Source organism: Catharus ustulatus, chromosome 1, assembly GCF_009819885.2.
Source record: "Catharus ustulatus isolate bCatUst1 chromosome 1, bCatUst1.pri.v2, whole genome shotgun sequence".
Taxonomy (NCBI): Eukaryota; Metazoa; Chordata; class Aves; order Passeriformes; family Turdidae; genus Catharus; species Catharus ustulatus.
In genome coordinates, this window is record NC_046221.1 from 134,216,090 (window position 1) to 134,231,827 (window position 15,738).

General features: G+C 36.7%; 1 protein-coding gene across 3 annotated transcripts in view; it reads right to left on the minus strand.

Annotated features, from left to right (window-relative positions):
- The window catches only part of MMP16 (matrix metallopeptidase 16), a 181,116-nt gene that overhangs the window by 53,497 nt on the left and 111,881 nt on the right, over positions 1-15,738 (minus strand). For all 3 annotated transcript variants that reach the window (XM_033065315.1, XM_033065324.1, XM_033065329.1), the window contains one exon: positions 1,667-1,828. In XM_033065315.1, the coding sequence (XP_032921206.1) occupies positions 1,667-1,828 (162 nt within the window). The remainder of the gene's footprint in view (positions 1-1,666; positions 1,829-15,738) is intronic.

The window sequence follows — 15,738 nt, forward strand, 5'->3', positions numbered from 1 at the left end:
CAGCCAGCTATCCTACTGTTTTCTAGTTATTTAGTAACTAGGGTTTGGTATCTCAAAGATGGCTTTTATTTTAATCTTGCTTATGTTTTCTACATTCTCAGAGTTTTTTGCTATTTATATGTACAAGGTTTTCCTGATTCATCTTTCCCAACAACAATATTCCATATAAACAGAACAAAATTTACACAGGAAATACATACTTTAATCCAATGCAGATTGGATTAAGGAATATTAAGCAAGGCAATATCAAACTATATGCACTGGATATAGAGCATTAACACAGAGATACAACAGAATTTTCAATCCTAAAAATAAAATATATCTTTAAAGAAAAAAAGGAGACCATTTAGCATATACCAACAGAATCAAAGACATTAAAACCAAAACTAAAACTATGTCTTTGGAAATTTAAGGGATAGTAATATGGGAGTTAATGTTACATTCAACCCATAATCACAATTACGTTATTGTTTTGACTATTACAAAAATTTCAATTGCCTAGTTAAATGCAGAATTTATTTGCATCGCATGTATTTTATATCAGGCCATAAAAAAACCTAAGTTGACATATTCTAAAGAAGTACTTCTTTCTTTACCCCCTGTAGGGACTGGTGATAACATTATTTTGAGATCAGTTTGTTATATTTATCATAATAAAGGGTGTTTTCAGGACCTCAGATTTTGAGGGAAATTTTCTGTATTATAACTGATATACTGAGAAGCAATCAATTCATCCAGATACATGAGCTTGGACACCTGTGTAAATAATTTCATTATAGTTAAAGGCCTGCATTTCTTAATATTTTCATCATTTGGAATAATTTTGCATGAATTTTCTTTATGGATTTTTGAAACATTTAAAATTATTATTCCAGATGAGTGCAAATTTGAATACAAGTTGTGAACAGTGAGAAACAAAATCAAGAGCACCCTCAAACTCTTTGGATGTTTTACTCACATAGACATTCTGCCATAACAACTGGGGAAGTCCACACTAATGAACTCTTTGGGGAGGTGATATGGACAGGAGGAACTCTAAGGCACTCGAAAGCAAAAAGCTTGTGCTGTCTGATGAGAATGCTGTATATCATATATACAGTAATTTTACGACTCTTTTGACTAAAATTTTCCCCCGAACCCAGAACTGTGCCTTATAGCCCGGTGCACCTTATATAATGGACAAAGTTGCGAAATTTGCCAACCTGGAAGTGTGAGCCGCAATGGGGGGGCAGTGCCGCAGGAGTGCCAAGTTGCGCGGGGGGGTGAGAGTGGGCGGCCACAGCTGGCAAGAGCCACATGGGAAGGGAGGGAGCTGCCGCCAGCCCCGGCCCCGGCAGCCGCACGGGAGCGCTGAGGCTCACAGCATGGGGAGGGCACCTGGGGCTGTGTTTAAAGGCTACGCCAATCTGTGAAAAATGTTTGCAAATTGAGCACCTGCCAGTAAACCCTGAGATTGCGCGATTCTGTTACTATTTCGTTATTTTGTTGCAACTCCTCGCTGCACAAAAAAAGTGCGCCTTATAGTCCAGTGTGCCTTATATAATGTACAAAGTTGTGAAATTTGCCGGTTCCCAGAGGTGCGCCTTGTAGTCTTGTGCGCCTTATGGTCGTGAAATTACTGTACATACATACACACACATATATAACATACACATATAACACATACCGTATATCTTCTGGATGCCCTGTAAATCGTCATTAGGTAGTTTGAAGTTGTCGGTTTCCATATATTGGTAAAATGGAGCCATGATTGCAGTGGGGTCATTGGAGTGCTCCAAGCCCAGAGCATGACCGAGTTCATGTACTGCAACTAGGAAGAGATCGTTTCCTGTGAAGAGAAGGAAAGGAAAAAGACTTTTGAATCCACAAAGCCAGTTAAAAAAAAATACATGGAGGACTCTGTACTTGCAAGATGTTTTCACTGCATTTGAGTTTCACATAGAAATGAGTAGAAATTAATGGTTCAGCAAGGATATCAAGGATATCGTGGCAGAAAAAGAAGTTTTTCTCATTCCTTGCTCTAACAAGAAAACAATTATGCTATAATATATGGTATTCTTACAGTCATCATAAACATAAACCTTTTTAATTGATAAACATGGTAAGTATAGGGTTCAAGTGTCATAGCTCACGTCTAGGCTTTTGTGCAATTTATGACTTGACGTTGCCATGAACCCAACAAAAAATGCTTTCATTTCATCAAGACATAGTTCCAATAGGAAAATATCTTTGTTTTGTTTGATAAACTTCACAAACTTAAAATTACCTATTTAGGACAAATCCCACAGAGCACTTAGTCATCCAAACACTTGTAATCAGACCCCTGCTGATTATATGTAGATGTTGTCCATTTCTTAACCACTGTAACTGAAATCCTAATGAGGAAAATAGATGTCCTAATATATTCCACTGTGCAATTCCTTGTAATAACTGTAGTTTTTTTATTTAAGTATTAGAGCTTTTTTTTCTGTAGCTTGGAGTTAATTTTAAAAATTAGAGCTAATTACTGCAGGACTGAAGAAAAACCCTGAAACAATGCACTCATGTTATAGACCAGTTTAATTTTTTTGTTACATTCTCTTCTCAAAAGTATCTTTAAATTCCTTATTACAGAGCATTAGATACAACTGGAAGATTTGGCAGTAGAATTATGGCACTCTTCTGAAGCAAACACAAATCAAAGCCAATGGGATCTTTTCTTAAAAAAAGTTTCAAAGTTTTGTCTATTTTTGCTCATCTAAGATTTTGTTCTGCATATCTTTCTGTGAGTCTTTCATATAGATTCTGTCATACTTAACCTGTCACAAAATGAGACTTTGGAAAAGTGTTTTGGATCATGAGAAAGATTCCAGTTGTCTGAATAGGGTCACATCTAGAATACAGCTCATTTCACCACCTGGGGATGGGAAGAGCTATCCTCCAGAAGTGTGATCCTGTCCCACTGACAAGTGAAGTACTTTAGATTAGCAGCTTGTCCTGACCATCTAATTTGTAAATGCTGAACTCATGTGAAACTGATGTCACCTATAGTAAGCAGTGAGAAGTATAAATGTTGAAAGACCTGTGCTTTGGCCTAATAGTCATAGTTGTGAATATGAAAAAAACCGCTCAATCTTAGCTCTTTTGCTATAATCTGTAGATTCTTTGGGTATAGACAGTTATTTTCCACTGCTGGAACTTGATATGGAAGTACTTTTAAAATGTCAGTAGCAATAATATTATGTTGCATCAGCAACAAAATTACACATATATACATTACAGAATTTTGAGGACATAGTTGACAGTATTTCAATTTCTCAAGCATTTCCTCTTGTTGACACAAAAAAATAAACTTCATCCAAAGTACATATGAAAGAGGAAACACTAGATGCCTTCATGATGTATGAAGCCATGCTGATGTCTGAAAAATAATTTTTTGAATGAAATAATGAAAACAGACACAAGTAAAACTATACGCTTAGTTCAGTCTTCTCATAACTTCTGATTCTTAATTTGAAAAGATGACAACTAAATGTTCTTGATATTTTATTCAATATAACTGTGAAAAAAAATCACATCTTTTAAATATTAATGTGACATAATGTGCTTTTAGAAACGAGAAGTTTATCCTATCATTTATAATTATGTGGTTTCCAGATGAAATGTTTTATGACAATATTTTTCTTAGCTACAGCTCTTTTTATAGTAAAGCAGAATCTCAATGTGCTGTTTCAATAGGTTTGATAAATCTGACTATCCTGGTGACAAATGTTCTTGATATCTGAACCTGGCCTTCTATATGCAGACAAAGATGATCTTGACATCACCTCATATGAATAATCCACAGCCTCTGTAGCTGACATCAGCATAGGAAGTGATGCACAGAAGGAACTTTGCAAAGGTTTTAATCTGCACTTATAATGGAATAATTAATGCAATTTTAAATAATCATAGGTTTAAGATGGAAAGACAGAAGAGCATGTACTACAACTTTCATACTATGATGAAAAGTCTCACTTTTTTTTCAATTATTTTCCGAGTTTTGTGAAAGTTCTAAACTAGGTTTATTAGAATGCAAAAATGTCTTTCCCAGGTATTAACTTGAATATTTCAGAAGAAACCTTCTTTTGCTTTTCTGACCTTCTGAAAACAAATTTATATGCCCATGCTTTCTACATCATAATTAAGAATATTAACTAAGTCTTTTATTTAAAAATGCACTAACAAGTTGGTTACATTATTTATTGAATTATTTTCATATAGTTTTGGATTAGGAGTATTTATTCTACCACTATCGTTAGTCTCATTACTATCAGTAGATGAAACAGTTTTCTACACGTTTTACCTCTACTGTTTGAGGCAGGAAGTCTAGGAAGTTAACTAGTTATAATTTCTAAAATTTCAAGAAACCACAGTCTTGGAAGAATCCACTATTTCCATTTGTGCCAGTTTTGCAATACACGAAGCATCAATACATCCTTTGGTCCTCAGTCCTTATTGAGTCCCCTTACGGATTTCCAGCAATTCCTACATTTTATTCCATGTTGATCCAAAAGACGTGAAATACACAGTAACAGGGAAATAAATAAAACCGACTTTCAGCTACTGGCATATCTTCCTTCCAGAATCAGAGATAATGAGCACATAGTAGAGCATTTCTACAGTAGTACTAAGTGACAGTGGGACCATGTCAGACAACAGATATTATGCAGGGGCTGGCTCTTTCCCCCTTTGTTTTTGGATAGGGAAGATTATGTAAAGAGAAAAAACAAAACAAAACAAAACAAACAAACAAAACAAAAAAACCAAAAAACCCAAAACCCAACCAACCAACCAAAAAACCCCAAACATTACATTCAGTGTCTGACTGCCCCTCTGGATTTAGTCTTTCTTTCCACCTGATGCAATGCAACTTGTAGCCATCAGGGGAGCCATTAAGTGTGGCAAAGGCAGAGCAGCCCTTGAGCAAATGAATAAAGGGGAAGGGAGAAGGTCACAGGATAGAGCTGGGAGAATAGTATTCTTGCCTGGGGTGACAATGATTTAACAGGGAACATATTTTCTACTTGTAGCCAAATAGCCCCATTACTCATAACAATTTCCATCAAGAGTCATGATTGTCTCCAGGGCATCCTGAATTTAAACTGACCCAAATAACTTAGTGAGTGCAATTGAAACTCAGGTTTAAACCAGCCCAAGATGAGCTGTCTGAGTCCAGTACAGGTAGGGCCTTATTACTATCTTAGTTTCCATCCTTTTTGTTTTGCATATGATTAGATTTCTCTAATTAGGCAACAATTATTCAGTGACTCTTTGCTTTAGGGAGCTGACTTGCCCTGAGTACCTCAATGTTACTGTAGAAAGCTCCTGAGAGTGCAGAAGGACAACTTTCTGTAAGTATTGCTCTTTTTCTCAAGGCTGCACAGAAGCATATTTGTGACTGCAAGGTCAATGGTAGCCCACCTTCAATTCCTTGGTCAGCACTCAGAATAAGTTCAAGAAGTGTAAAAATAAGTGACTATTCATATTTGCTCAGGCTAGCTTTGTTATCCTATCAATATCGGGGAGCTTTTACATTTTCAGTTGCCACCACTGAAGGAGAGAGTCCCAAATCATTCTATATTTCAGTATACATGATCCAAGTAGGACATACTTCAGTCCACATGGAAAAATGAAGTACCATCACAAACTTTATTAAATCATTAACAGTGTTAAAATGCATATGACTATGATGATTTTTAAAGCAAAGTTGCGACTGAAAAATATACAATGGTGAATATCCATTGTGATAGTCTAAGCTACATCTTGTTGCATATCCACAGAGCAGTAGGAAAATATTGGAAAATATATTTCACAAATTCAAAACTTGTGAGTCTCTCTTTTTGTGTTCCCTATTAGCATGGAAATTTGGAATAAAATGGCTGTAAGCTCAAAAAGTTTGTGATTGTTTTTCTTATTTTGTCTCAAGTTTGATTTCACAGGGGAAGAAAAAAGACACTGTGTGTAAAGAACTAAGATAAAATTATTATTTTTATACTGACACTTTTCTCTGAGGCTATAAACTATTTTAGGCACTAAATCTGTCTGACTTTACAAGCACTGCCCAAACTCCAGAATATAAATATGTATTAATATATCAAATATTAAACAGCCAGCAATGTGGAGCATGCTGTATGGGGAAGCCTTTCCCTATAGCTAATATATACACTATTATTCACATCTACAGATAAACAAAGCTAATATGTTTGTCCACGGTAAGTTATTAAGAAAACCTAGTCCTGAAGATATTAATTTCCATTTTAAATGGCATGTGAGTTCAATTTATTAAAGCAATAACTTAATAGCTTAATATGTGACCTCAATTTTGAAGACTTTTCCATCCCAAGGAAAAAAAAAAGAAACCTTAGAAACTGAATTTCAAATTACAAGTAAACTGTAAAAATACAAAGCTATTTTATACATAGACATACATTCATTCTTCTAAAGACTATTTTATTTCATTTTTAATGATGTAGATAGATGTTTTCTAATTAAATTCATATCAAAATGAAATTCAAATCTGCGCAAGCTTCTTTTATAGTCCCATTACTAACAAGACAGTATCTCAAAGGAAAACTTACAATTAATCAGAAGTACTGCAGACACACAAAATACCCATCACTTTCTGTTCGATGTATGCAGAATTTGCATTTTCATTCTCCTGTTCATTCGTACTACCTGATGCATCCAAACAGGTGAAATGTTACAAACTGTAGAGTAAGAGTTTTACTCTACACAGCATACAAAAAGAAGTATTATCTTTGTTATTACTATCCTTTCCAGACAGGACAGAATTTTGAAGATGCTACTTCAACAGTCAATTGTAAAAGAAGATTCTTTCTCTCTGACCTTATTACAACACAGCAGAACTGAGCATATACATGTATGCACTTACATAAGCACCATATATGTACATATATGCTATATTGAGAGTATACATGGTCCTAAATATAAGTCATAGGAATACTCTTACCCAAATAAAGGTGCTACATTTTCCAGTCTAAGAAATCATATATAATTGCTTGACATTATCTCAGACTTCTGCCATTGGCACTAAAATTTGATAGCCTGGTGTTTATTTTGGAAAGAGAGTTTTGCTAAAAGATGGATGGAACCCCTTCGAAAAATGAAGAACAAAACTAATGTTTTGTAATTTTAAATGAAAACGTATCATATAGAGCATATCCACTTTCTATATGAACTTTGCATATCTATTTTTACACACTGTATTTTAAACAATCATTTTTCAACAATATATATTTAGGCTTTTTCATTGTGACAAAATACAGTGACAAAAAAAGGTCTTCTTTCACCCTATTAATACATAAATTCATAATAAACTCCCTTCCAGTAAGCTTAGCGATATATATATATATGTGTGTGTGTGTGTGTACATATGTGTGTGTATATATATATATATATATATGCAGACAGAACGGGGGTACAGACAGATTGTTACATACAAAGTCTGTACTAATTACTCTGTCTATAAGTTAGAATACCTACATCCATATGCGTCTATTTTTAAAAAAACTATTCTATTTTTAAAAGATTAACAGATTAGTGTGAAATTTAAAATTGCTTGCTTGAAATTTGACAAGGGCACATTACTACAGAGCATGGCTGTCTTCAGTTGACTCAGATCATTGATGAGATATGATGAGAACATTTGAATTTAGCAGCCTGTGAGTCTGTCCTGGCAATGCTTTACTGTTTCTGCATATTTTGGGCATAAGTTAGAAGTCAGGAGCCCACCTTTTTTCATAACACATATCAGCCTGTACTTTAGAAGACAAAGACATGCAAAAGACAAGAATTTCTGACTTACATCTTAGATCTGTTACCAACCACATTCTACAATGTTTAGTAAATTGCTTGAAATGGTGGAATTAATTATTTTAGTTATTCTTAAATTTCTTTTTGTAAAAAGCACTGATATTAGAATATTTCCACTTTTTCTTACAGTTTCAATCACTAGTAGCGAAAAAATTTGCAAACCATTCTGACTAGTGAATAAATACCAACTTTCCCAAAGAGAGACAAGCAAAATAGCTAGAGATGATCCTAGGGGAGGTAGAGAAGACATGAGAGCTTGCTTCAATGTGATGGCATGTGTTCCTTCTGAAAATATAATGCCTATGGCTTTATTTCATGCTTTGAGGAAACCCTGCTGTGACAGGAAAACTAGCAAACTAAACATTTATGTTGAATCTCTAGCTCCTGGGATCAACTTCTTCATCACTCTGGTCCACTACTGAATTTGTATATTATTCTCAAATGGCATTTTCATTCTACTAGTAATAAAGCCATATTGATTCAGAATGAAAAAAAGTATTTTGGGTGTTTTCATGCTTGTGTTTATACAATAACTATCTTAAATAAATTTGAATTTTAATGAAATTTTGCATTTTGCTAGAAAAGGTCTCCATATTACAAATGCTGCAAATATTGTAATAGCCTTACTTATACTCTTTCCTGTATTTTCTTTATTTTCTTTAGTTTTGCTTTTATTTTTCAGAGGGAAAAATAAGCTAAGAAGTAGTTAAACTTGCTTTCTGAAAACACTGAAAATGAACACATGCTGGGATTGAAGATTTGAGTATGTACATGAGAAGAGCATGCATCACACTGTTCTCAGCTATCCTCCATGGTCTGGTCCCTGTGGGTCATTCAGGTGAAGGGAAAGTACAGTAATTTCATGACTATAAGGCGCACCGGATTATAAAGCGCACTTCCAGGTGTTGGTAAATTTCCGAACTTTTGCCCATATGTAAGGCGCACCGTACTATAAAGCACACTTTTTTTTTCCAGCTCCCCCCGCGTGGTTGCTGGTCATGGCCCCTCCTCCACTCGGCTGCCGCGGCACCGCAGCCCTGCCTCCACCCGGCTGCCTCAGCCCTGCCAGCTCCTCCCACGGCTTGCGGCTCACACTTCCGGGTTGGCAAATTTCCAAACTTCATCCATATATAAGGCGCACCGGATTATAAGGCACACCTCCGGGTTTCCATCAAAATTTTAGTCAAAAGGGTGCGCCTTATAGTCGAGAAATTACTCTATATCTTTCTACCCCTCCTAAGTGGCACTTTGGTGAGAATAAATGCATGAGAACCTTATTTGTGCATGAGGCTGTACTAAAATTGAACTCTCATTTTGACAAAAAAAAAAAAAAAAAAAAAAAGTGGGGTTTGTCTCTAAGCCACTCAAAGTGCAGGTTTGTTAACACCGTGGCTTCTTTTGTTTTGTTTTTACTCATTTACCCCTATGTTCTGTGTCTCCTCCTATGAAGAAATATTTGTAAATGCTAGGAGGAAGGCCAAAGTCATACTGCAAATATTCACAATAGATGCAATTTTTCATGGGGCAGAAATCACAGAAGCATGAATGCTTTGGGTTGGAAGGGACCTTGGAGACCATTCAGTTTCAACCCTCCTGCCATGGGCAGATGTGACAGGCGGCGACCTCTTTTATGGTCTGAGGTCGCTTACCTGTACAGTAAAGGGTGGTCTAAGAGTTCTTATTTTGCAGGCAGGGCGCAGCAGGGCACGAAAGAAGACTCGAGAGCTGTTGTTTTGAGGTTTCCAAGGTCGTTTATTCTTCTTTATCTAAGGAATTTTCTGTCTACCTTACAGCGGTCCACTCTGCAACTCATCCAAGGCTGTTCTCCTGCCCTCCGGGGCAGGACTTATCTTTTATACTCTAATTTACGTCTACTTTATTTACAATTAATCACCAATACTTTATACCCACTTTACACCGAGCAGTTTTCCCTTCACCAATCCCGAGTTGGCATCCCGACCCAGAAGATGGATGCCATGAAGAAGAAGAAGAATTTCTTACTACGCCACAAATCCTCCATCTTGTGTCCAAAAACCCCTTAATGTAAACAATCTTTAAAACCTTACTTTTCTACCTTTTAACACATCAATTTACACTCTACTTATTTCTGTGACTCTGTAATTCTGTATATAAAGATGGTAATTTCTCCCAGGGACTTAGATCGAACTCACAGAGATTTTTGGCACCTTGCCAAGGCTTCTGAGCCCCCTGTACAGGCTCCAGGGAAGCCAGGGGAATACCCTGGGTTCCCACAGGCAGAGACACCTTTCACTAAACCATCACAGAGCCCCATCCAGCCTGGCCTTAAACACTAGCAGGGATAGGGCATCCACAGGTCCTCTGGACAACCTGTTCTAGCATTTCTCCGCCTTTTGGAAATCTGAAAGAGTCCTAGAGACCACTGAATCACAATAGAATGCACACAGAATTAATATGTAAATCTTGTGCTGGCTAATTTTTTGTTTGATAATTTTTTTACCCTGTACCAGTAAATTACTGAGAGTAATTATAAAATCCTCAAAATTAGCTCACATTAAACCACCAAAACCAGGTGATTATTATTATTAACATATCATTTTACCTTCACACAGACACAGGACTTTGAGAGTTTTAAAACAGTGACAATCGTTTGTATTTATAGATAAATTTTTTATATGAACAATTCTTCCTTCACTGATACTTTGTTTTTTTTAATTCACATTAAGAAAAAAACAGTCAAGATGGATGTGTCCACAGTTTGGGTCTTTTTCATTAAACTGGTGATAAAAAGAAGTGGGAATTTTGAATCCTAATTGGCAAAGTGATTAGAAGAAAAAAATCATTAAAAGTTCTCTGATCTGAAAAGAAGACAAGTTTTCTAAGAAGTCTGCAGACTTCAAAGGGAAACCTGATCCAAGCGTGCACCATATTTTAAATTGAGACAACTTCAAACTGGGGATTGTGTATACAGAGAAAGTGACAGAAAGAAAAATCTGCTACTTAGGTCTTACTCTGTTGAAATTTACTCATAAGAAATGCTGTGATCTATTGGAGAATCTGCTGCTAAGATCCTAGGATTCTATTCCCATACGGCTGTATGCTCCTCTGGCTAGAGACACCACTGCAAGGCTCTCTAGAACTTAGGGAATTTGGTCAGTTCTCACCGGTGACTCTTGGCACTTGTTGGCATGGAGAGGACTGAGCCCCTGCCATGGAGGGGCAGCCTCCAGGATGATTGCAGAGGGCAGAGCAAAGGGTGTTGGAGAGGACAAGATGGTCAGGCAGCCAAGCCATGCTGCTGCGCCTGCCAGCAGAAGAAAGACTATGGAAGAATTTGCTTAGAGAGGAAGATGAAGGCAGGAGTTCATTGCCCCTGACAAAGTTCAGGAGAGATTGTACATGAGAATGTAGGCCAGGGCAGAAGTCAACCCCTTCTCTGAATTAGGAGCTCAGCAGGACCCCGGCCTGAGGCAATAGCACTTGGCCTCAGCAGGAAGAAGGGACAATGCCAGAGGCTTCATGTTTGATGGCTCTCAGACCAGGGCTCCCACTGGGAAAGCAGAGATCTGAACACAGAGTCATTGGGGCTATAATTTTCCACAGGTGCTTTGCCGCATGCCACACTCAGGAACGTGGGGATCACATCTCTGCACTTCTGCAAGCCACTATGGTCAGCCCTGCCAGTGTCACAAGTGATCATTAAAAAAAAAAAACAAAACAGCTAAGGAGTGACTGTTGATTATATACAGACTTTGGTGGCTTTGGTTGCTTGCTGAAGCTCAGACCCTACTACTTCTGCTCCTTCTGCCGGCACCGCTAGCTGGAGCACAGCTAACAACATTAATTCCATGTCACTACTGGATCTTCAGCATCCTGAATACTCAGTAATCCCTTTTCCACATCCTAACATAGCATCAGTTTCTAAACTGCATCACAAGAAAGGTGCTCTGTATGATTCTTAGAAATGGGCAGCTACAAGTATGTTTACACATTACCATACTACCAGCTATGCATTCAAAATTTCAGAGGTGCAACCCACTTGTGAATTACTGTGTTCAGACCAATACGAGTGTTTGTCTTGCCATACCAAGAGGGGCAGGGAACAGCCTATGCCTGCAACTGCCCTTTCTGACTGCTGTACTGAAGTGCTCCAAAACAGCCATCTCTGGGGCTGAGACAGATTTCTTTTGACCCCAACTGGTGTTGCTATTTTGAAGTTCTTATCGCTACAGACTGAAATGTCACTTATCACTAAAATCAGAAATGGCACAATTCAGCATCACTGGAGGAAGTTATCTAGCTACTCAACAGTGTAACACAAATGTCTCTACCTGTACCTCTCACAGCAAGAGATGAGAAACAGGTATTTCAGAACATGATTCATGTAGTTTTAGACACCTACTTCAGGATACAACAAACCTTACCCAGAAAGGCAATATATCTCTCCCATAACTCTAAAAGGACTCCATGAGATTAACTCTGATTTAAACACCAACATATGGTCAGATTAATTCCACCCCCTCAAGTCTTCTGGCTTTTGACTTAGGTCTTTTCTTTTAAGTCACTGGCAAAACATTAATTATAGAAATACAGGATCCGGACTTAAGTGATATATGTACAAACCCAGGAAGTACTTACCATAGAATGACTTGAAGAAGAGAGTTAAACGTTAAAAAAAACCCAAAACAACCAGACAAAAATATTTTGCACAAAAAAATGTTGCTCTTTTAACCTCCTTTAAAAAAAAAAAAAAAACAAACTGCTTTCAGTTTTTTGCACAACTTAATGTTTCAGCTGTATATGTTTCCAGCTATTAGTGTTACCTGTTCATCACTTTTTGGAACCCAAACAGTTAGGAAGAATTCTAAATATAGATTAAAACCATTTTGGCCTCAAGAACAAATAGTTTTGGCATTTAGAAGTGAAGAATTGTCAGAAAAGCACAAATTATACTCTAGACTTGAGAATGCTAATATTGTAGGAAATCCTTCATTAGTTAATTATATACTACTCTTAAAATTCAGATATAGTATTTTCTTAAATTTTTTTATTATCTACATCTTTCTAATTTTTCAATATCCAATACATTTCTGCTTAATAAATATGTAATTAAATATGTAATCACTGGAAAATTCCGGTCTCATTCTCTCAGGAAACCATGACAACATCCATATTAATTGGTAACATGATTTTTCAGATTCTGTTTGCACCTAAAAAGGCAGGAGAAACGGGAGGGCAATGCAGTAATAATATTCTATAGTGCATCTTTGGTATTTCCTAAATCTGCTGGCTTGAAGAAAAGTCTTCATTAAGTAGCCCTAGCAACAAACAGAGACATGAGGCACCCTGGATCACATGGGAGTTGGAATGCTAAGCCTGATGCCTGGTTTAAATGACTGAAACATCACTTCCTGTCTACAGGGAGAATTTTAGGTTCATAGATAATGCTTCTTTCCTACATTACTGCTACTGGGAGACCAGAATAAAAAGAAATAATTTCAAGCCATTCATTCATTAGCTGATTTCTTAGTTATAAACTGTTTTGACTTATTTGCAATAATAAAAGGAATTTTCTCTCCCTCTTTTCTTTTTTTTTAATTCAACATGTTTGAGATACGGCTTTTCACAAATTCTCCACAGCAAATAATCTTTCAAGAACCTGAAATTCAGTCTCTGGTGAAATCTCATAGCTCATAAGTCAGTTCCTCTATTATTAGCACTACTATTAGTTTGTATCATACATTTTAAAGAGATATTGCCTGTTCGTAGGCTGACAGTAACACATAAAATGCATGGACGATAAGAACAAAAAGCAGTGAGACGTGTTATTTTTTTTTTTCATTTTTTCCCCATTCTCTAAAACTTTCTGAAACATGTAAGAATTATATGAAGTTCTCTCAGATTCAGTACTCAACATCTGCTAAGATTTTTTCTAAAAGGAGGAAAAATCAGGGTAGGAGTATTTATTTGTTTTTTGTAATATGTAGTGTTAGGGGTTTTTTGTATGAGTTTGTGGGGTCATAAAAAAAATCATGAAGAGGCTGGTCCAAGTTTTATGCTTAGATTCATTTAGAATTATTTGCCTGAACAAAAATGGCTTCCCAATGCTCTTTTCTCATATACTTCAGGGGAAAATGAGAAAGACAATAAGAGAAAATGAAGCCAAAAACTCCAACACTGTTTGTGTCAACTTACTAATTACTTCAACAAACATTTTTCAAGTAAATTTCACATTTTTCCGCTAAATTTCCCCATTAAAACTCTGTTCTCCTAAAACATTAATATGAGGGTCTGATTAAATTAATCCATTTTGGTAGATAAACTGGACTTTATTGTTGCATAAACAGTTGTTTGAGGCAACCACATCTTTAAAAGAAAAAAAAAGAGAAAGAAAAAAAAAAGGAGGCAGGTTTTTTTTTCAGTAATTGTAGGTGCAAATGCTGCCAAAATTGTCTGCAAGGACCCATGCTGCCTTTCAGCTAGATGTTTCCTTGGCAGCAAAGTCGATGTAACAGACAATGTGAACTTTCCTCATTTATTTCCATGCAAAGTCAGCCAGATCCACTTTAACACTTTTCATTAGCAGTTTAAGAAAGGTTGGCTGATTGCAAACTGAGGCAGATGGCAAATGCAAGCAAGCAAGCAAGTTCTGCTGGCCCTGGTATGTGGTAGATAACCTCCAGTGGCAGTTTGAATGGATAGCTGAGTTTGCAGCTTCCCTAACTACTCCACAAAGGATTGCAATGATCTGTGTTTACCCACACCACGATGGAAGCAATATGCAATTTGGTGGCTCGAGCTGTGTTGCCTTTCTGGTTTGCAACCTGCATCAGGACTGTCTCTGGCAATTAAGCTACACTTTAAATATCACCTTGCTTCTATAGACATGAAAAGCATGATGAAAGATGTGCATCTAAGTCTACAATCCCACTGCTTTAATTAAGAATATCACAAAAGTCAATTCTCTTAACATATTCTTGAGCCTCTCTTTCAGCATAATAGGGCGTATAGAAATGCTAGGCCAAGAAGGAAGCTGAGAGTAAGATATTACACACTGAGAGCCCCTGGGATGTACTAAAATCATCTAGTCAAACATACATCTAGAACATGGGACTGGATTCATCCACCAGACTGCTGACTTCTCTTTTAATAACATGCAAGTGAAGTGCTTTCCTCAAAGCCAAAAGGGTGCTCCATGAAAGCAAAATCGTCCCCAAAAATTATAAAAATGAGGTCAGTACTTTGCCAACAATTAACATTTTCCATCTACTGGCTTCCAGCCAGTAGATGGGGTCCAGCAGACAGATCCTTCTCTATCTGCATAGTTCTATGTCCAATGGTTGAGTCCTCACCAGCAGCCAGGGCCATTTATGATTTTTTTAATCATTTCCCATCTCTTCAATAGCTGAAAGGGATCTTTCTATTCTCCAGTGCAGCTTTGCATACCATAAGAATATTTTCAAGGGTGCATTTTATTCATCAGACGCTGGATATCTGAGAGTTAAGATTTTAGGTACAATCATGGAGTGACTGGATATGGGACAAGTATAATCCAGAAAGGTTTGGAAAGTTTGAGGACAGAGGATGTTCTATCAGCACAAAATGCATTTACTGATAAGGGAAAGACTGGTTTCTTTTTAAATGCTGAAAACTTTGTGGTTTAGAGACAGAAAGTATTACTTGTGTTAATTGATTCCTGAATTAAATTGGATTTCAGGGAAAATGATGAAATTAAAAGAATCAATCGTTATTCGGTATGCCTGCAACTTGCAAAGCTCTTTGAAATATTATCCTGGCATCTTCATCATTGTGTAATATTATAAATGCAATAGTTGGGTTTTGTTATCTTTTACAATATTGCTAATTCCCTCATTTTGCACTCAAATAGTTTCAATTTAAAATGGA